Here is a 20746-nt window from a genome sequence, read left to right as displayed (position 1 = left end):
AGAGTCGTTAACAGAATAATGTGTAACGTTATCCTATTTATCTAAGAGTTGTTTGTGCTCTTGCAGTACATGGTGATAGTTTAGCTGTCTGATTATGACTAGTTCTGTCATTTCCATTGACTAATCCTGCACTAGTAGTACTATATGAGAGGTTATGCGGTCACAACTTTAATTAAAAACAAAACAAAACATGAAGTACAGTTTTACAGATCAATGAGATCTGGAATGGCACCTTGGATTTTGATAGCCATGTGTCTGTTTTTTTTCAGAAGTGCTTCTCAGTGACTGATGAATATGTGTAGAATATATTGAAGTGATGCAAGAACAACCAAAGAATGTATATAAAATGCAGTGGTGTAACATCTCTTGAAGCATGAGATATGTGTTATGTGAAAAGCAGCGGAAATGTTTGACAAAACAGTTTTGTTTATGAAAGGTTCATGTAGCACAGAATCTGTTTAGGGATGGCAAATACATACTGTTTTTCTTATTGTCTCTTAAAGCTAATCAAAGATCATCTGCATAGCATTTAAACAAATGTGGCTGAAGTAATATCTCACTAAACAAGTATTTATATTCCACATCAAAGTCCTTGCTGTTACCTGTTAGAAGTAAGAGAAGCTACATTTTGAATATAGAGAATAAAGTATATGAGACTACTTTAGTGGCCAACTGTTTTTAGAATCCTAGTGATGGTAATGTGTTGTACATGCTAACAAACCCTTAATATTCTGCACTGTTACATTTTCTGTTTTACATTTGGAGTTCTAAGGAAGCTGCTGTGGCAGCTTATGGAGGAAGACTTCTCAGTCTGATATTACTGAGAGTGGTCAAGTTTTATTTGGTCTGCAGCAATGGGGAACCTTTGTGGAAATAGTGTTTAAAGAAATGGCTATGTTCTCTGAGCTTTATATTAGTATGCCCAAGAAAGTGCCATGCTTCAGCACTGCCACAAAACAGCAATTCCAGATGAATATTTCTTTACTAGATTTTGCTCAGTGTCACATTAGAAAGATGTAATTTCACCTGGCTCCGAGAGTGCCAAGTGAACGTACTGAGTACCAACTATTAATGATTTTGATGAAAACTCATGGAAATGTTTTAAAACAACTTTTTGGTAAGAGCTTGTAATTTATGACATGGTGGAGAAAAAAGTTCATTAAAAAAAAGTGTGTGGGGCTCCTTCTTCCCTAAGACAAAATATCATGTTTGTTTGTTCTCAAAAGCTGAAATGAATTTTAGTATCATCTTCCATGCACTCATATCATGAGCAAAGTACACTCACATAGTACTAGTGCTAAGGGTAGCTTATTGAGCACATGGAAAAGGGAAGAAGGGATGGTCAAAAGAAAATTCATCATATAAATGAAAAAAAAAAAGCAAAGTAAACCAAATTTCCTATTAAAGTGAATTCTTCAAGCTTTATGAAAGTGAATGTTAGATTTTGTATGCTCTCATTTCATGCAATACTGCTATAGTTTTAGCATAGGTGTTTTAATAAAAAGTGCCCCATGTGATCAGGATTTTGATACTGCTTCAGGTATCCAGGCTACTATTTTGTAAAACTGACAAATACACTTTTTTGGAATCAAAGTGTTAACAAATAATTTTTTCAAATACTTAATTTTCTTTCTGAATAGGATTGCTAGACTGTTATTAAAATAGTTAGGCTTCTGATAGGTGTGCAGTTTTAAACACTGTCTGACAAGTGCTGGTCTGTTCTGTTTCCCTAGCTTCTCCGTAAGGGTGGCTTGCTCAGAATTCTAACTCTTTTTCCAAGTGCTCAGTCTGGATACACATGAAGAATGGGTGGATTTATGAGTTTCACAGCTGTTGCAAGCTACACTGTAGTCTGGCTTGATAAGCAGAAACAGGTGGGATGTTGGCTGAGTAGAGGCTTGTGCATGTTAGCCAGGCTCTATAAACCACACTGACACCTTTCTAAACCTATGTAATTTGATAACTAAAAAATATTTTTAAAATTCTGACACATAGACTTTAAAGGCACATTGGGCCTCTGCATTGCTATCAAAATGCAGCAAATGGTCAAAAGAGTGCTTTTATCACAGCAGACCTGCAGTTCGCAAGATGTTTTTGTAGTTTGTTCCAAAGAAAAATTTTGCAGACTGCAGGGTTTTCTTTTCCCCTGTAATGTATGCCTGTGATTTCCATTAACATTTATGGGCATTGCATGCCTACTGAAGGATGAATAGAGCCCAAATATTTATGGCTTAATGTTAAATTATTTAAATTTTTTTTTTGTACACTGAAATGTGGTATAATAGGCACAAGAGGGAGCCATATAGTTTACAGACATTCACAGCGAGATTATATTCCTAAAGAAAATGCAGCCATGTTTGAACCTTTCTAAAAAGAACACGCAGTGGTCTTCACGTTGCATTTGTTTGCCTGTTTGTAGTGTACTACAGAGAAGGTTTTGTAAATGACTGCAAAACATCAAAACAAGGAGTGCTCTTAGAGCAGGTGGAAGTGCCCAAGTATGTTTTGGACGCTGGTTCTGAAGCGGTGTTGTCTCTTTTCTCCACGTGTAGTAAAGGCAGTTATTACCTGCTTTGCTAAAAGACAATTTTGTTATAACTGCAAAGATTTTAAAAGTTAACTCAAGTGTTAAATCTTAAATTAGCAGAGCCTTTCAGCTAGCTATAGCTTTTTTTGTTATGGTAGCCAGGCTGTATGTGTTCAATGGCACTCTCATGTAGAAGTGGTATCTTGTATGTAGCTGCCTGTCATGTGCTCAAAAAAGGGTCAGTTTTGCAAGAGTATCCAGAATAACATTTTGGCATTGATTTAGACATTGTTTTCAGTCTGTGGTCTCTGGAACTAAGGAACTGCAGATTATTTGCTGTAGGCTGCCTGAACAGGAGGAATGAAGGACTGGATGAGGCCTTCTACAGACAGCTTGAAATTGCTTCGCATTTGCAAGAACTCATCTTCACATGGGGCTTCTACCACCCCAAAATCTGTATAAAGAGGGTGGGAGCAGGGACAAGTAACCTCAGAGGAATACAGAGACATTGTCCAGTCATAGAGGGATGAGATTAGGAAAGCTAAAGCTCAGCAGGAATTGAACCTGGCAAGAGATGTCAAAGGTAACCAAAAGAGCTTCTGTAAGTACATGGGTGACAAAAGGAAGACTAGGAAAACGTGGCCCTGCTGCCGTATGGGATGGGCACCTGGTGGCACAGAACATGGGAAAAGCTGAGATACCGAGTGCTGCCTTTGCCTCAGTTTTTGCTAACTAGGCTGGCCTTCAGGAATCCCAGATCCTAGGCACCACAAGCAGAGGTTGACAGGGAAAGGTGTGCCCCATGAGGTAGATCACGTCGGGAAAGAAGTAAGTAAACTGGACATATCTAAGATTGTGAGTCCTGATGCAATCTATCTACAAGTGCTGAGGGAGCTGGCTGGTGGCACACATGCCTGAGGGACAGGATTCCATCCAGAGGGACTTGGAAGAGCTCAAAAAGTGGGCCCTGTGAGGTTCAACAGGGCCAAGTGCAAAGTCCTGCACCTGGGTCAGAGCAACTCCCAGTATCACTACAGGCTAGAGGATGAAGGGGTTGAGACTAGCCCTACGGAGAAGGACTTGGAGGTGCTGGTGGATGAAAAGTTGGATAATGTGCACTTGCAGCCCACAAGGCAAAACATATCCTGGACTACATCAGAATTTGGAGGCCTGTGGCCAGTGGTGTTCCCCAGGGATCAGTATTTGGTCCAGTTTTGTTCAATATCATTATCAACAACCTGGATGAGGGGATTGAGAGTACGTTCAGCAAGTTCACGGATGATACAAAACTGGGGGGTTTGGCTGACACCCTGTTGGGCTGTGCTGCCATCCAATGTGACCTGGACAGGCTGGAGAGCTGGGCACAGACAAAAACCTTACAAAGTTTAATAAGAACAAGTGCAGGTCCTGCATCAGGGGAGGAATAACAGCATGTACCAGTACAGGTTAGGGGGTGCCCCACTGGAAAGCAGCTCCACATAGAAAGACCTTGAAGTGCTGGTGGACAGCAAGTTCTTCATGGAACAACAATGTGACTTTGTGGCCAAGAGAGCCAATGGTATCCTGGAATGCATCAAGAAGGGTATGTCTGGCAGGTCTAGGAAAGTTCTTCTACCTCTCTACTCTGCCCTGGTGAGACCACACCTGGAATACTGTGTCCAGTTTTGGGCTCCCCAGTTCAGGAAAGACAGAGAACTGCTGGAGGGAATCAAACAGAGAGCCACAAGAATGATTAGGGGGCATCTCCTCTAGGAAGAGAGACTGAGATCCCTGGGGCTATTTACTCTTGAGAGGGGATCTCTCAATGTGTATAAATATCGGAGGGGTGGGTATCAAGTGGATGAGGCCAAGCTCTTTTCAGTGGTGCACAGTAATAAGGCAAGGAACAACGGGTTCAAACTTGAACATAGAAGATTGCACCTCAACATGCAGAGAAACTTGTTTACACTGAGGGTGAAGGAGCACTGGAACAGGCTGCCTAGGGAGGTTGTGGAGTCTCCTTCTCTGGAGACTTTCAAAACCTAGCTGGATGCATTCCTGCGTGGACTACCCTAAGTGATCCTGCTTTAGCATGGGGGTTGGACTCTATGATCTCTTGAGGTCCCTTCCAACCTCTGATACACTGTTATACTGTGAAAAGTGTGGTCAACAAGATGAGGGATGTGATTCTGCCCCTCTACTCTGCTTTGGTTGGACTGCACCTGGAATGGAATAATCCCATGAATATGGTGGAGGACAAGTTGAACATGACCCAGCAACATTCCCTTGCAGTAAAAAGGGCTAATGACATCCTGAGCTGCATTAGGAGTGTTGCCAGCAAGTTTGAGGAGGTGATTCTTCCCCTCTACTTGACACTTCTGAGGCCACACCCAGACAACTGTGACCAGTGCTGGGCTCCTCAGTACACAACAGATCAGTAAGAATTTTAGAATTAAACAGAAAAGAGAAAGCAAAGTCACCTGTTTAAGTAACATTTTAGCAGATTAATTTTCTTTGACTCAGTTTTATGTTTCTTTGTTAAGTTAATGAGCAAACACTTGCAAATACTTTGCCTTCTGTCAAGCTACCATTACATAGTAGCTGCAGTCTGGTTTGTATCCACAGAAACACTCTCATACCCGTTTTTTGACTAGTGTGTATTGACGTCTGGATGGAGCTTATGAAAGTGTTATTGTAGTCCCATGGTGAATACAATCCTTGCAGTAATCTGTCCAAAGATGTTTTGATCTCTTCGTGTCTGCTATTGGACAGAGAACTTAATTTTCTGGAGGCTGTAATACCTTTTGATCATATACTAAATTTGATTTATTATTCATAAAAAACTTGACTAATTGAGCATGAATGAAATTCTAAAATCCAGTTATTAGCTGTTAGGCACTGGAATATCATTTTAGTTAGGACATTTTAACATAGCATCTTCAAAACCTAGTATCACATGTAGTTCTTCAATATTGGGTACATTAAGTGAGATTTCACATCTCTAGTTTAATTCTGACACCAGTTTTTGAAGTTGTGATGATACTTTCAATGTGACTTATGCCTCTATTCTGCTATTTTTCTGTTTTATCTCCAATCTATCCTATTCTAATAAGCAATATGATTTTCCAAGTCAGTGAGAAGTAGAATGTCTGTTGTCTCTCTGTATGTGGCTTTAAGATACCACTATTTAACTTGTGCTAAATAAGGTTTGAGTTGAATTCAGGCAAATATGCTGCCTTTAAAAACATTCTAAAGTATTCACATGTTTGGAAGCTGGTTATTATTTTTAAGGTGATATAATGGAGAATATTTTAATACTCCTAAAGTGTTCAACCTATACGCAGTCAAAAGCAAATGTGTTTGGAAGCCAAACATGGTTTTGATTGTGTACCAGACAGGTCCTTAGGGTTCTCCGTTTCCCCCCACCACTTGATTTATACTCATTGGCAGGCCAATCAAACAGCTTTCTTCAGAAGTTATGTCAGTGACACTGTAAAAAATGGGTGGAAGAAAGATGGCACAGTTGTTAAACAAAAGGGGTTTTATAAGGTTTACTTGTCTACTGTGCATGTCACCTTAAGGAAAGAAAAAATTCTACCGTGTGGGCAGTTACAAAGGTAAAATTGTGTTGCTATTTAATTTGCTTTGTCTGAATTTCAGTGCTTCAGTTGTCCTGCTTGATCAATAATAAATCAATCAGCAGTTAATAATAGAATATATTCATGCCTTTCTGTGATTTTCCTCTTAGTAGAGGCCAAAATACTGTACTAATCTGTTTTGCTGGCATTAAACTGAAGATTGACTGTATACTTGTACTATACCACTTAGTGTATCTACTGTATGGTGGTTCAGATTCTGCAAATACGTGCCAAATTCCTCATTTTTGTGTTGCTTCTAGTGTATCTCACCCCCAGCTACAATGACAGTAATAGCAGATCACAGGCCTTTGTGGGACCATTCCTGTGGCTGCCCCTCTCCATCTCAGAAGCAGCTACAGGCTTCGCTAGGTTGCATTTGTCTGTCTTAGACAAATGAAGAGCTCAAGTCCTTGCGTGGGTAGGAGGTCTGCTGCCTCCTTCCCCCGTTCCTTCCTTGCCTTCCACAGGAACACAGCGACAACTCTGGGCTTTGAGCCAGCCGGACACAGGAGGAGGTGTTTGGCTGTTCGGGCAGCATTTGCTCCTCAAACAGCTGTTCCCTATCTCCTCCAAGGAAAAGGTGGCAAGCCATATGGAGGCATCCTGTGGTCCAGATTCAGCCAACGGGCACCAGTTGGACCATGCTGGCCTAGATCGAAATATAGTCACGTCCTACTTGGTGTCTGCTGTTTCTTTTAGTCAACGTGTTTTAAAGTTGGAGGAGAGACAGGATAAAACATATCTTTCATTTTGGATATAGATATTACTTTCTCTGGACATTCATTGTTAAAGAAACCTGCTGATTAGGATATTAATTTATTTCATATTCTGAATGATGTGGATTTTGTTACACTAGTCTGAACATCTTCTTTCCTCTAGAGAAGCAGAGATATACTTCAAAGCTTATATGCCAGCACTAAACAAAATTTGCTTCTGCACACTTAAACCACATTTGGGAGGAATAATGTGTTCTCTTGTTAGTATTATGGGCTTTTAAAGCTCTTTTTTTTTTTTTTTTGTAAGATGGGGTTCTCAACCATGCTCCTCATTGAGAATGCAGATAAGCATCTGCTTTTACAGCCAATAGAATGGGGAGGGGGTTTTGTTTGCTCTTCTGTTAGTTGCTTTTAAATCAGTTATTTTTCTAACTGAGTTGCACTTTCTGGGGCAGTTGAATTGTCCCCAGAGGTCTTGTGTGTGTCTTTTGTGGAAGTAGATGCCTCAACAGATATCAGGAGATCATCATGCCTTTACAAGTATACTTTCTTATATGAAGTTTGTACTTATTGTGCAGATTTAATATTTTTCCTGATATAACAGCAGTTACAAATGTTCCATAAATTTAAAATATGATAACAAGCTGATGCTTCTTAGAATGGAATACTCAAAGGATGTATTCTTTAAGCACTGCAAAATTATACAGGGGACTTGTCTTTGTTAAAATTAGTAATTTAACTAAATTACAAAGTGGATTATCCTCCACTGCTAATACTCCACACAGTAGGAGATTGATATGTTGCTTAGTAAACCAAAGTTTATTTTCTTGTACTACAGTTTGAATGCAAGTTGAAGAGGAAGCAATATGTTTTTTGTTTTGGATTGTGTGCAACTGTAGTCCCACTACATCTGGTTCAAAGATTTACCATGCTCTCCATGCCATGTTGGTTGGGCAGTGTGATATCTTGGTTATGTGTGAGATGACCATCATCCAAGTTCCCACCTAAGGGGCTCTGTAAAATTGAGAAGTTGATTCACAGGTAACAAAACTTAGGCCATACTGTATAATAGTGATGCTTGTTAGGAAACTTTTCAGTTGTGGTTGTGAATAAGAAACACTGTCCCTGTCTTTTTAAAACAGTTTACTTCAGGCTTTCCATCACATCATCTAATTTATGGCTTGTGATTTGCTAAAATAGTAGTATAATTGTGTGATGAATTTGGGCATGAACGTAGTGCAGATGTGTTGCACTAAAAATGAACAAGGTTAACCTTGTACCTCAGGGAGGAGCCTAAAGAGTAAATAACATGTCATGGTATGCAGGCGAGAAAACTGTGTGCTATAGCTATCTTACTGTACATGTGTGAATGAAGTATTGCAGACTGAACCTATCGATCTAAAGCTTCAACATGAACAGTAAACTGCTATTTCACAAGGAGATTTGTCATAGGAGATAATGGACCTAGTCTGTCCTTCTGTTACTGGAAGAGGGGCAAGAAGGACTGGGAGGGCCGTCGCACTGCAAAACATGCCCAGACTCAGGCAGTTTGCTCTCTTCCTTCCTCCCTTCATCTCTTAATGGGGCTTCATTCAGCTTTCAGTGATTCAGGGAGAGGTCTAGAAAACTTCGTCACTAATTTAGGTCGTATTTGACTGCCTTCTTTTCTGGGAAAGATTATATTTTAGAATTTTGCATATTAAGAAGTATTCTGTAAATCAAGTAATCCAGAATTGGATGTTAAAAAGTCCATTACTGTCTTGCCTTCGTTTAATAAAGGAGATGCCACAGAATTGTAGGCAGACAGTTCACAATTATTTCTCTGTGTTCTGTCAGCCAAATGGTAACGTCTACTTTGCATGTGAAGTGGGTTGTCAGTCCTTCAGAGCCTTGAGTCTGTTGTGCCACTGCTGTCTCATTAACTAAAGACAATTTTTTGCAGTTAGAAGGTACAGAACAGGGGACTGTGCAGTTAATTTCCATTGCACCAGGAGTCATTGCACTATGCTTCTGCTGCATGAATGCCCTAATAGTCTGGAATAGTGCTTTGTTGTGTGTTTTGGCAGAAAGTAAATAAAAATTGCTGACATAAAGAATAAGCAAGAATGTTATTCAGATCTAGTAAATTTCAATCCTTTGGTACCTTTTTAGTTTTAAGATTCATTTTGTTAGATTTTGCAAAGTAGATTAATTTTGTTAGATTTTGCAAAGTCTTTCTTTCATTAGGAAAAGTCATACAAGAGGTTTGTGGATGTAGTTCCTAGTGCTCCATGAATTGGGCTGTTTGAAAATTCTAGAGCATTCTGTAGTTTTAAACTGTTACTACAAAGGAAAACAATCTTCGGCTTTGTCTTCTGCCCTGTACAGTGAACTTGCTTTGCCTTGTTAGGCTAGGCAGCATATGTCCAATGGAAGAAGCAAATTCTTGTTTCCCTGTAGATCACTAGGATACTCCATTCTGAATTCTTTATTTTACTTAGCTTTAGGGCAATTAAAGCCTCAGCAGCTCCACAGAGAGGAGTTTCTCTTGCAGGCTGCTGCTTCAAAGGATTTCCAGAGCTAGGGAAAGGGACAGTAACCGGCAAATGCTGACAGATCTTCCTGCTTCTGGCCCTGAAAGTATGTGTGGTGTGTTTGTGGTTTTGTACACCTACACATTGGCCTGAAACCAAGTAGCATCCAACAAGGCTCATAATGAAATCGCCCCATGTTAATGAGCACATTGGAAAGAGGGGAGAATCCACAAAGAAGAGGAGGGAAAAAATTGTTTGGTCAAAAGGAACAAACCCTTGGGCTTTATGTTCAAAGGAAGGAAAGTTAACAAGGTGGAAGTTTAAACTGGCTTTGGCTTTAACTGTTTCAAGTACCCTTAGTGTTTTGGGGGCTGGGAGGAGGGGGCGTGGAGTGATGACCTCAGTATTAATCTAACACTTGGAGTGATGCTTTCCTGAGATAGAAATGAAGCTGTCTCTACTTAAGTGGTGCACAAGAGGTTTTTGAGAATATTGAAATCTGTTTTAGTAACATTGATACAGTGATTGCCCACAACATTGCCTTGGACTTGTGAGCACTTGAAATATTCTTCACAGAAATCCAACCATCTCTTGTGTCTATAAACTCAGGAAACCAATAAAAAACAAGAAAAAAAAATCTCATTTATGTATTAAAGTGGAGTAGTAGTTGACTCCAGTGGTCAGTTTATCTTAGCTGAGAGATGGTGTCTTTTCAGAAAAACCCACTAACTTTAATCACATCCAGTGACTCAATTAATTTTGTCTTATTCAGAGTATAGAAGGGTACAAGGGCTAACAATACTGGCCAATATGACTTCAGACCAAAATACATAAAGTCTTTTCAAGACATCTAGTAGCACACATAGGAACACAAATTTAACACTATATAAAGTTGTACTCTGATTTTAACTTATATTCAAACATTTTATTGCATGTTGAGTAATAAGACTCCTACTTTGCATCATTTGGTAAACAAGCAAATATTAAGCTAATTTTAATGGAAATTCCTCATCAAGATTAGGAGCTCTGATAAATGAACTTTGGCATTTTGTGATTGAATGGGGCAAAAGGTTACTGCCTCTAATAGTCTGGCTACCTTTTTTTTCACAGGAGATTAATGCCCTTGTAGGATGGATAGCAGAAATGAATGCTATGATAGCTTCTCAGCTGGGAAGTCACCCACCTTTCCTACATGGAAGCCTTCTCAAAAGTGGAGGAGTCCTCTAGCATCTAGTTTATAAGGCACAAGAGTCATAATCTTGTGATGTCCATTCAAAAATATGATGGACTTAACACAAAGGCCCTTATGTCACATAGGGAGGTTTTTTTCCTGTGGAACATTAAATGTGAGACACAAACCCCTGGATATTACTGTTTCTGAGAAAAAGAAAAATGTCTGTGAGTGTCTCTCTTCTCCCCCCCCCCCCCCCCATTTTCCTTTCCCTCCCTCTTTTCTCTGGTTGCCATACTGAGTAACTGGCTTCTAGTCTGATAGTGTTTTAGGTGACTAGAATAACAGTCTGTCTCTTTCCACAGTGGCTGCAGACAATCTGGCAGCAATCACTGTTACTTTTTAATATTTCTGGTTATTTTGAGATATCCTCCAAATGTCTCAAAGAAGGTTTGGAACGCTGAAGGGGAAGAAACATTTTTTAATTTTTTTCCTTAGGAATAGCAGCATCAGGAGGAAAATTATATTCAGCTTGCCACTATTTGTTTTTGCAGTGGTCATCACCCTGATTGCCAGCTCTGACAATATTTTCACAGAAAGGGTAACGAAATAGATGGTATTTGTTCTTTATAATAACTCTTCCACTAGAATGTCAGGACCTGCATCTAAATGAATATATTCACATTTTCATGTTCCCATTTTTTATTTAAAGCTTCCTCTCTTAACTTTTGAAACTACTTCATACAGACTTGGTAAGTTAAAAATGGGGTTCCTGTAGTGGATAATGTCACATTTCAAAGCTGATCTGTAGAGACCTATTTGTGTGAACCTATAAAAGCTAGGTCTGATTTTTTTTACGTATTAAGTGTTTGTTTAGTTTAAATATGTCTGTATCTTTTTTGATCAGCCTGAGCAATTTGCATACTATGCAGCAGTCATCGTCTATACTTTATTAAATACCTGTCAATTATAAATATCAAGGTTTTACATTAATGTCAAGATAGTACATCAAAAATTCATGGAATATGTGACTTTTTTTCAAGGGTATTTAATACTTAATACATTTGTGTCATTTTTCTTTCTAGATATATTGACAGGTTTTATTAAGTGTTTGTTAGGGAGATTTCATTTTTACCAAGGGACTATAAAGAGAAGCTGCATACTAAATCAATTTTTTAATCAGAATATTGGCTTTTTGTGTCTTCAGATTGTTGTAACCTATAGGGGGTTTAAGTTATGTAGTAAAATAGTCCCAGTCAAAAATCTAACATGACCAAATATGCTGACATACCCAAACTTTAAAAGAGATCCTAGAATATCGTGCCATGGAATGTTACAAATGTGGTGATTAGGTACATTGGGATTTTATTCTGCCTTGTGTTTATTAAGACCCTGTGTTTTATCCTTTATTGTGATTTACTAGTGGTTGTATATGAATTACGTCCGGATAGTCTCCGTGTAGGGGCAGTCCCTGCGTTTCACAATTAACAAATGGGAGGCTCACAGAGCATTCATTGGCATCCAGTATCCTTGCCCGTGGGTTGTATGTTCAAGCTGGCTCATTACAGAAGGACTTCTTATGTCAAATGAAAAATTATCTTGACTGCAACCTGCTGATTTAGTACAGATTTTTCTCACGGAGACGACAATAGCAACCTGTGTGTAACTTGCTCCCCATAGGTATTTGCTCTGAGCAGGGATGAGCATGCTGGCGGCACTCCCTGTCGGGGGTGTGGGCATGATCCGTACCCAGGCCATGTGCGAGGGCCTCAAAATTACCGTATGCTGTTTAGCCCAGGGCAGCTTCTGGAATGCCTTTTAGTGCGTTGTGACTGTGATAATCATTGCCCTTTGAAAAATTACTTGTTTCCGTTGAAAGCTGCTGTTTGGGAAGAGGGAAGGGAGCAGAAAAGTGCAGAACTCAAAGCCGGGGGTTACCGGTTTGCCTATCTGGGGCTTTTCTCCTGCCATGGACCTGCCAGACCTTCCCCAGCCCGAACTGAGGCAGCGTCCGTTTGTACCAACGCTCAGCTACACGGAACTAGGATTCCCGGAGTGTTGGAATCGTGTCCCAGGGCCGCTGCCGGGGGTTTTGTTTTCCTGTCGTGTTTCTCTCCCGGGCCAAGCCGTGGCGAAAGGAAGAACGGCTGGAGGGAAGTGTCGGGGGCTGGGGCGGCTTGGCCGATGCCGCTGCCGGGCGGCGCCAGCAGGGGGCAATGCCGGCCCGTGCGGCGCGCGGGGCCCTGGCGCGAGGGTGGCTGGGCGGGAGCGAGGCGCGCGGGCCGGTGACGCCGCGGGGCGCGAAGGGGTCCCGGCCTCTCCGTGCCGCTAAAAGTTTGTCTGAAACTTCCGCGGTAGAGCGAGGCTCCGGCTTGCCACTGCCAGCAGCGGCGCGGCGCGGAAATGCTACGGCGCTTTGAAGTGAAACCGACAGGTTTACGTGTCTGGCTGCTGGCATTGACTACCCCTGCCCGGCTTGTCAAGCTTCTGTGAAACAGATTGATAATACCAGCAGTAAGCGATGAAATTTAATGGTCAGGGAGGAATCATACAGAGCGGGTGTTTGCTTTTAAGAATTGTTGTTTCTGGTGGAAGGCTAAGTTACCTTCTTCAACCTTCGTTTCCGGAATCGAGTCTGGGCTGTTCCGCAGCAGAAACGCCTGAAGTTAATCAGTTTGGGTTTCAGTTCTGGTTTTGTACTGAGTGGTTTTGAGAGAATGTAAAATGCGTTGCTGCAATTAAACTCGAGGGAATATGTTAAGCAATAACATTATCGATGTGAATGAAAGAAGGAAATGCAGAGTGCTTAAAAAAAAAGAGCAGGGGGTGGGGGGAAAGAAAGTAACTAAGTCAGGGAAGGGACCGGAGTCACTGGAATTGTTAACTTCTGTCACGTTTCCGAAGAAGCCCATCCAAGGGTTAACTGCAGGGGCTGAGGGATAACAGACACCTGGGACCTAACACCCAATTGGCAGTCTTTTGTAATATATAATTTGCCTAAAATTGCGCACTGAGCACAAGCTTTTGTTTTCTAATTGATTTACGGTTTGAGCCACTTTTACCTCATCCCCTACTGTCCTGCACACAGTGCCAGCAAGTACATTACAGTGAGAAATGATAAATTACCATGCACTTGTGATGCTAATGCATCGAGAGTAAAGAACTGCATACTACATGGAGCTTCATGCGTTAAGAATGATGCAAAGATAGAACTCTGCAAAAACCCCCAACATTTGTATCTTCTAAAACAACTGGTCATTTACTTCAATTCATCTCTGAGACCTAACCGAATCTGAAGATGTAAATTTATGCTATTAGGGCTTTCCATTTGTGAAGAGGAGCAAAATTCTAAAGAAAGTGAGTGTGGGCTTAAAGCTACCGTTGTTTTTGAAATTCTGTAAGTTAATTGGTCAGAAAAGTAACAGGCTTCTTAAAGCATTCTAAAAATCTAAATATTTTGCTTGTTTATGACAACTGCAGTACGCATTCTGAAATGGCATTGCACCTCTGTTAGATAAGAGCATGTGTAGAGAGACGTTAGTGGAGATACTGTCTGATCAGTATTGGTATTTAAATACTTTATTTTGATTTGTTTCAGAGTTGTAGTGCAACTTTTATTGAATAACACCTTTACATGCTTTGGGGAAGAACTGAAAATCTTGTATAATTTTACTTGCATACATGAAATACCTTACTAATATCCCAGAGAAGAGGAAAAATGTGCGAGGTGGTGAAACCTAATATATACTTAGTGTCTGATTTCTCCCCTGCCTTTGCATCAAGGGCTGGATTTTGGTTTACCATCACATGCTCAGTCCACCTTAAATTTTTTATTTTTGTACGATGTCTGTGGGTTCCAGTCTTGAAATATGAAGAAGCTGATTTATGGCGGCTGCTGGGCACAACAAATTAAGTTGACAGTGATGTATGAGAGCATAATAGCATGATGATCCCTCTGTAGCGCGGCTGGACGCCTCCTGCTTCATTTGGCTCTTGTTAGAATCTGTTAGGCAGCTAAATAATGAAATTCTGCTGACTGATTTCTGATTTTTCTTCCTCTTTTCACCTTTTTCTGAAACTCACATTTCCCAGACCCATCCTAATGCCAGCAAACTGCCCTTAAAGGATTCTTTCACTTATGATGACTACAGGTTGGTCTGTCTTTTAATTATTTTTGTTTTCTCTTTTTATTTGTTGGATTTTTTTGTTCAGCTTTGTTTGTGGGGTTTTTGTATGTATAGTAAAGCTGTGGGGTCCTTCAAATGCTGCGTTGGTGGGGAAGCCCTGTTGTTGCTGAAATGTTAAACATAGGATTTGATATTAATACACTTTCTTAATGAAGAAAGTAAAATAAATATGCATATTTTAGTTGTTACATCTTGAGCAGTTAATTTAGCCAACTGGTGCACACGCAGTCTGAGATTAGTAAGGTAATTCGTTGCTTCTTAAAGTAATTCCATTGATGTTGCAGGAGGCTTGGGGGGGGGTTATTCAATTTTTTAAAAACTATTTTTATTTTCTATAAAAGGCTTTACCAGCACATAGTGGTAAAAGCCATTATTTACAGTGGCTGCCAAACAGTAGAGATGGACAACTTCAGTTGTATGCATGTAGTGTGAGTGTCACTTGGAGGTGCTAGAGGGGTGGCAACATGAAGAAAAAATAGGAATAACTAAGATAACAAGAGCTTTAATTATGCTAAGTGATTAAAATAGCACAAACAAAAGGCATCCAGGAGCTCTTACAGGTTTTTTTTTAACCTAGTCATACTTCTGAGTAAGTCTGTGGAAGTGGGATTTCCAAGGTATGCTTCCTTCACATCTATGGTCACTAAGGAGCACACCAGCTTCCATGTGCAGTTGTTTAAAAATTTGCAGAAAATGGCAACAATTAAAAAGAAACATTGCAATGTGTTTCAGACAGTGCTTGTCTGGAAAAATTATCTGCAGTTTTAACTTACTTTTCAGAAATTAAGTAGTTTTCAACTTGGTAGTATCTTGCTAAGCAATCTGTAGTCCTTCTGAAAGTCTAATTCTGTATTAAACACTTGCTACTAGTGGAGTCTGTGGGAGTTAAAATTATTTTGACTTCCTGATGATATTACTTTTGGGTTTTTTTTTCCTTAAAAAAACTCCACAGCAAGTATATATAGTAAGGCCAGAACACAGCAAAATGAAGATTTTAAAAAATTTTTATGTGAAATAAACCAGGAATTTTAGAAAATACTGAAATGTTAAGCTTTTCTGAAGCTTCTTGTGTTTGAATAGGTAGCTGTCATTTCATTTGCTTGACTTGACTTAGAAGGGGTTTGAATGGTGCTGAACTACTTTCTTCATTTTTTTTACCCAGATACCTGTTCGGAGTATTTGGGCTTTTTTTCCCCCTTACTCTACTAAGCAGAAAATTTAGCAATACTGATCCTTGCTGAAAGTTTGCAAACTGAAAATGCAAAATGATGACAGTGGTTTCCAGTTCATGCAGTACATAAGCTTTTCAGGGAGAAAGCGAAAAATGAGTCCCAGCTCTTAGAAGAGTTTGCACTCTGATGAGAGCTGCTGCTGCTGTGCAGTCTGAAGGAATAAATGACCATAAGTTAGGGGTCTGTAGTGAGAGGTATAAGTGCAGTGAAGTCCTGGAGAAACAAGGTGATAAGGGAGTGGGTCCTGGTTCAGGTAATTGGAGTATCAAGGATGTGTTGTAAAGAGCACAGAAGAGGGTTGGGATTGCAGTACGGATTTGGGAATTGGTCTACGTGCACTTCTTGGACAGCTTGAAGCTACTGCTTCTCCTGCAAGTGGTATTGCATTCTACTTACTACAGCAAATGTGATCTTAGAAAATTATGTTTAGAAACTCCCAGCCTAACTGATTGCTCCATGTTGGGTGACAGCCAATCACGTATTGATGTTTTGAACATTGGCCATCTAAAGTTTTTGATTTTTACAGATGGGCAGTTTCCTCTGTCATGACACGGCAGAACCAGATTCCAACAGAAGACGGTTCCAGAGTTACATTGGCTCTAATACCTTTATGGGACATGTGTAATCATACTAATGGACTGGTAAGGATTTCTTCAGTGTTGCTGAAACACTTTAGAACTTTAGAGTATTAAGCCTTTCAACTGTTGAAGAGCAGTTTAATAACATTGTGTTATGCTTCTTAACACAGGTATTATATCTTCCCAAGTGACCCTAAAAAACCTAATTTGTCAGTTCCTTAAATATTATGATGACCTTTTAAAGGAGGACTTTCTTCATGTAAAGAAAACTTCTGAAGTGATTGCATACTTGCATAAAATTGTCTCATACGTATAGTGTACCCTTAAAAGTTTTCAGTTACATGATACCACTTTTCCAGCCAAGTTTGAATGCTCTTCTGGCATGGAGTTTTGTTTCTGATGGTCTGACAAAGATTCACAGTACTGGACAGATTTGCTCAGAGAATAGGAAAGCAGATAATGATGGAGGTTGCCTCTTGCAGCTACCACTAGGGAAAGTGGTTAGAAATTTGCAACTAAGAAATGCTGCCTGCACTCCTAACCATGCCCAAAGAGCCTTGTTACAGAGACAGCAACAACAAGAACAAAGGCTAGTTCAACAAAAACAGTACATCTGTTACTACATCAAAGAAACAAAATGCAAAAACACTACTTTAGGGCATATTAAACATTTAAAAGGTGACATATGTATATAGACAGTCAGACGTGCTGACATTTTGGCTTACGTGAGCTAGTTCAGGGGATGAGGTCTTGATTTCATTAACAGGCTAGTTAATGTTGAGATGTGGAAATGGAAACCCATAAGAGGATAGTTTCTCAATGTTATTTAGCCAAGACTCATGTACCCTTCAAAATTCATACCCTCTTATTGTGTTTCTAGTAGATTTATTTTGTATCATAAGTATTATTTAATACAAGCAGTGAATATGACCATCCTATTCAAGTAATCCAGTTCTTTTGTGGGAGAGTTGACCTTAGTGTTAGGACAGCAGCATGTGTTTGTATTGTTGGTATAAGAAAAGTCTGTTTATAATGAGTAAATTGTAAAGCAAGTTGTTTTTCAGTTGACATATAGCTAACTTACTGTTACTATAACTGTACCAAATATGGCAGTGTAGGCTAGGCTACAAAGTTGCAAGTGTTTGGAGGTTTGCTTTATTTATTTTTTCACATTAAAAGGTGTTTACATGTTGTTCTTTTACAGTGATTATTACCTTTCACTAATTGTTATGCAATCTGATAACTTTAATTTAGCAATAAAGAGTCTCCAATACAAAGGAAATTGTTTAACATTCAAAAATGTACTTTTTTATAATACAAGTTTTAGCTGTGAGCATCATTACTTCCTGTAGCCTTTTCCTGCTGGGCATCTCTTTCAGATGCTTCTGCAGAGACTTGTCTGCATTTGTTAGGCAACTCTTAATGAGTGCCTTCAAAGCTGGGATTAGGGGAAAGAGGAAAAGAATTAAGGTCTGGGAGGGAAAAAAATGAAATATCCTATACTGAAATAGCAGCTAGTTATGTTGTTTTGATCATTCAAACTTCTATTTAAAATGATAAAGTAATTTATATTATGCTCTTTAACAATGAGTTTGATATGGAGCCAGCCTCTGGAGCCAAACCTGCTAAAGCAGTAGTGTATCAGGGCTGGAAGCATTTGTTTTACCCTGGTGTGTCCTAAAGTGGGAGGTGGGGGGCAGACATGACAGGCAAGTGGAATGCTGAAGTTCAGTATTTTGTATGTATATACAGGCTTCGTTCATTTGTTTCACATTTCTGCAGGAAATAGCTTAAATGATTATACATGTAGGAAGGATAGACAACTGTAATACTGCTAATAGGCTAAGAAAAGGTACTAAACCTACTTTTGTGTATTTCTTTCCATGTGCTATTAGAAATAGGGAGGGGGAAACTGCTAAGATAACTGTAAGCTGTGTGTGTTGCAGTTTATTGTAGAGTGGGCTTGAGGGTAGGTTCTGCTCTAATCATAGCACGTCCCTTTAAAATACATCAAGGAAGTTGTTCTTCATTGCAGGGAAGTTAGAAACAAAAGATGGCATTGTATGCACCCCTGTCTAGTCTTTTCCAAATCTAGCCCTGGCATACTTCTTGAGTCAGTCAGCTACTATATATCCCTGTTCTTGCTTTATTCCACAGAGCCCCTTTCCATGAGCTAGATAATAAAATGCTCCTCGGGTTTTAACTGGAGCTAGGTCCATCCAGCTTTTTCTTGCTTCTGACACTACTAATTAGATCAACTTGCCTCTTAAGAACTATATCAAAATGGTTGTCTTAATGCATTTTTCATTGTTATTCTTTGGTGGGATTGTATTTTGACAGTCAGAGGTTGATTACCAGTTCTGACAGAGCTTTGAATAAACTGCGTTCTGCCTGTTGGGCTGGGTCCATCTTTAATCACTGACCAAGCAGACTACTGCATGCTTTATACACAACTTAAAATTCATGTATCAGTCTGCTTCAGAAATAAAACTGAAGGGATGCAATTTGTCAGCTATCATGTGGGAAGAGTAGTAAACACCCTGTTAATTCTCTTACATGACTGCTATTAAAAGAAAGAGGAAATAAGAATCTCGCACTCCATTATGCTTTATAGAAAAGCATTTCAGAAATGCTGCAGATTTGTTGGTGGTTGGCTGTTTTTTTTTAAGGCAAAAATGAAAAACAATCAGAAAAATGAGCAGTACTTTAGTGAAACATGCTTAAACTGACAGAATCCTTCTCTTAACACACTGGAATTTCCCCAGTCCTTGGAAGTCTGCTGTTCTATGGGCATTTCAGGAGTCTGTAAGGAACTTGTCACATTCAGAAGTATTTAATTGAATTTACAGACTAAGAAAATTTCAGGACAGTTCAAGTGTGGTCAGGAGTTCCCTTTTTTGAGTGGAAGTTTGATTACTTTTTTTCAGGAGATGACTGTATTTGAGCTTTGAAGTTACATTGGTCAGAGTGGAGGTAAATCCTCTAGCATGTGTAGCCTATCATTCAGGGTTAGATAACCTTATAAATAAGAGGTCTTAATTAAGAATTGTTCCATCCTGAATGTAAAGGAACTTCTGTGTTCAAGTACTGCAGCCTGTATTTTGCAGTAGGCCATATTGCTTGACTGTTGTGTTCACTTTTGATCTCGGCATACCACCAAACCATTAATAGACCTGAGGTGGTGGCATCTGCATGCAGAGTGGTTGTGCCAGTCTCCACAGAGCCAGGCTGCCCATGTTGGGACTGCCATTTTGGGTTTGCTGTGTCGGAGACAGGTTCCCCATGCTCACTTTGAAAGCACCGTTTTGGCTGACAAATGCACTCTTGTTGGTGCAAGAAGTATAAAACTATTAACGTGTAAACCACCAGCCAAGCTTTCAAAATAATCCATGGAGCGTTCTGTCTTTGGACAAACTGCATCCAAGGTGAGAATTGGGGTATACTGCAACTCACATGTCAGTCTGCTTACAAAAAAGCATATTTTCATTTATAAAGGCTGAGAGAGAATCTTCAGCTTCTATTTTTTTGCCCCCAGGTCCAAAGCATATTTTTCCATAAGTAAGCACTGTCACTACTGAATTCAGAATACCTGTCATAAAAGTTGATTCCTGATTGTTCAGCATTTTGTGTTCTATCCTATGGCTGCATCTGTGCCGGCATCTTGGATAATACTGTTCAAGAATGTGCTGTTTGTCACTTTAAAAAAGTATTACATTTTTAGGATAGCTCTACTTGGCAGTGTGACCCCTTTACAGTTTTGTAGTTTTGAGGGGTAGGAACATACATTTGCAAGAGTTTATCCTCTTCCATTGCCTGCTACCATCAAAAAACCAGCTTTTAGCATTTTAAGAGTATTACTTAACTTTTAGATAAAGGGATTATTTGCAAGCAAATTATTATTCTCTGAAGATTGTATCCCCTAAAGATCCACAGCTATCTAATCCTTTTCCATTGAGAGATGAAAAATGTGCTGGCAGTTGAAGGATAAAGCACAGTATATAGAGCTGTCAGTGCCTTGCTCCCTTGGGCCTCATGGGAGTGACTGAATGCTCCATTACTTTGTAACAAGTTGCCAGCTTTAGCATCGGACTGTCTGTGGTCTATGCAGGATACTTCCTGTTCACTTCAGGTAAGTTATTTCTTACATTGCATTTTTTTTTAATGCAAACTTTTTTTTTTTTTCCCCCTAAAGATATTGCTTAGGA

General features: G+C 39.6%; 1 protein-coding gene across 2 annotated transcripts in view; it reads left to right on the top strand.

Moving 5' to 3' along the window:
- The window catches only part of SETD3 (SET domain containing 3, actin N3(tau)-histidine methyltransferase), a 65826-nt gene that overhangs the window by 34265 nt on the left and 10815 nt on the right, over positions 1–20746 (top strand). For both annotated transcript variants that reach the window (XM_068160086.1, XM_068160085.1), the window contains exons 7-8: positions 14637–14695; positions 16490–16604. In XM_068160086.1, coding sequence (XP_068016187.1) covers positions 14637–14695; positions 16490–16604 — 174 coding nt within the window. The remainder of the gene's footprint in view (positions 1–14636; positions 14696–16489; positions 16605–20746) is intronic.

The sequence above is a fragment of the Melanerpes formicivorus genome, unplaced genomic scaffold (genome assembly GCF_026170545.1).
Source record: "Melanerpes formicivorus ecotype bairdi unplaced genomic scaffold, bMelFor1.0.p_v2 SCAF_48, whole genome shotgun sequence".
Taxonomy (NCBI): Eukaryota; Metazoa; Chordata; class Aves; order Piciformes; family Picidae; genus Melanerpes; species Melanerpes formicivorus.
Note: the sequence above shows the minus strand (reverse complement) of the source record. Positions and strands in the feature narration are given on the sequence as shown.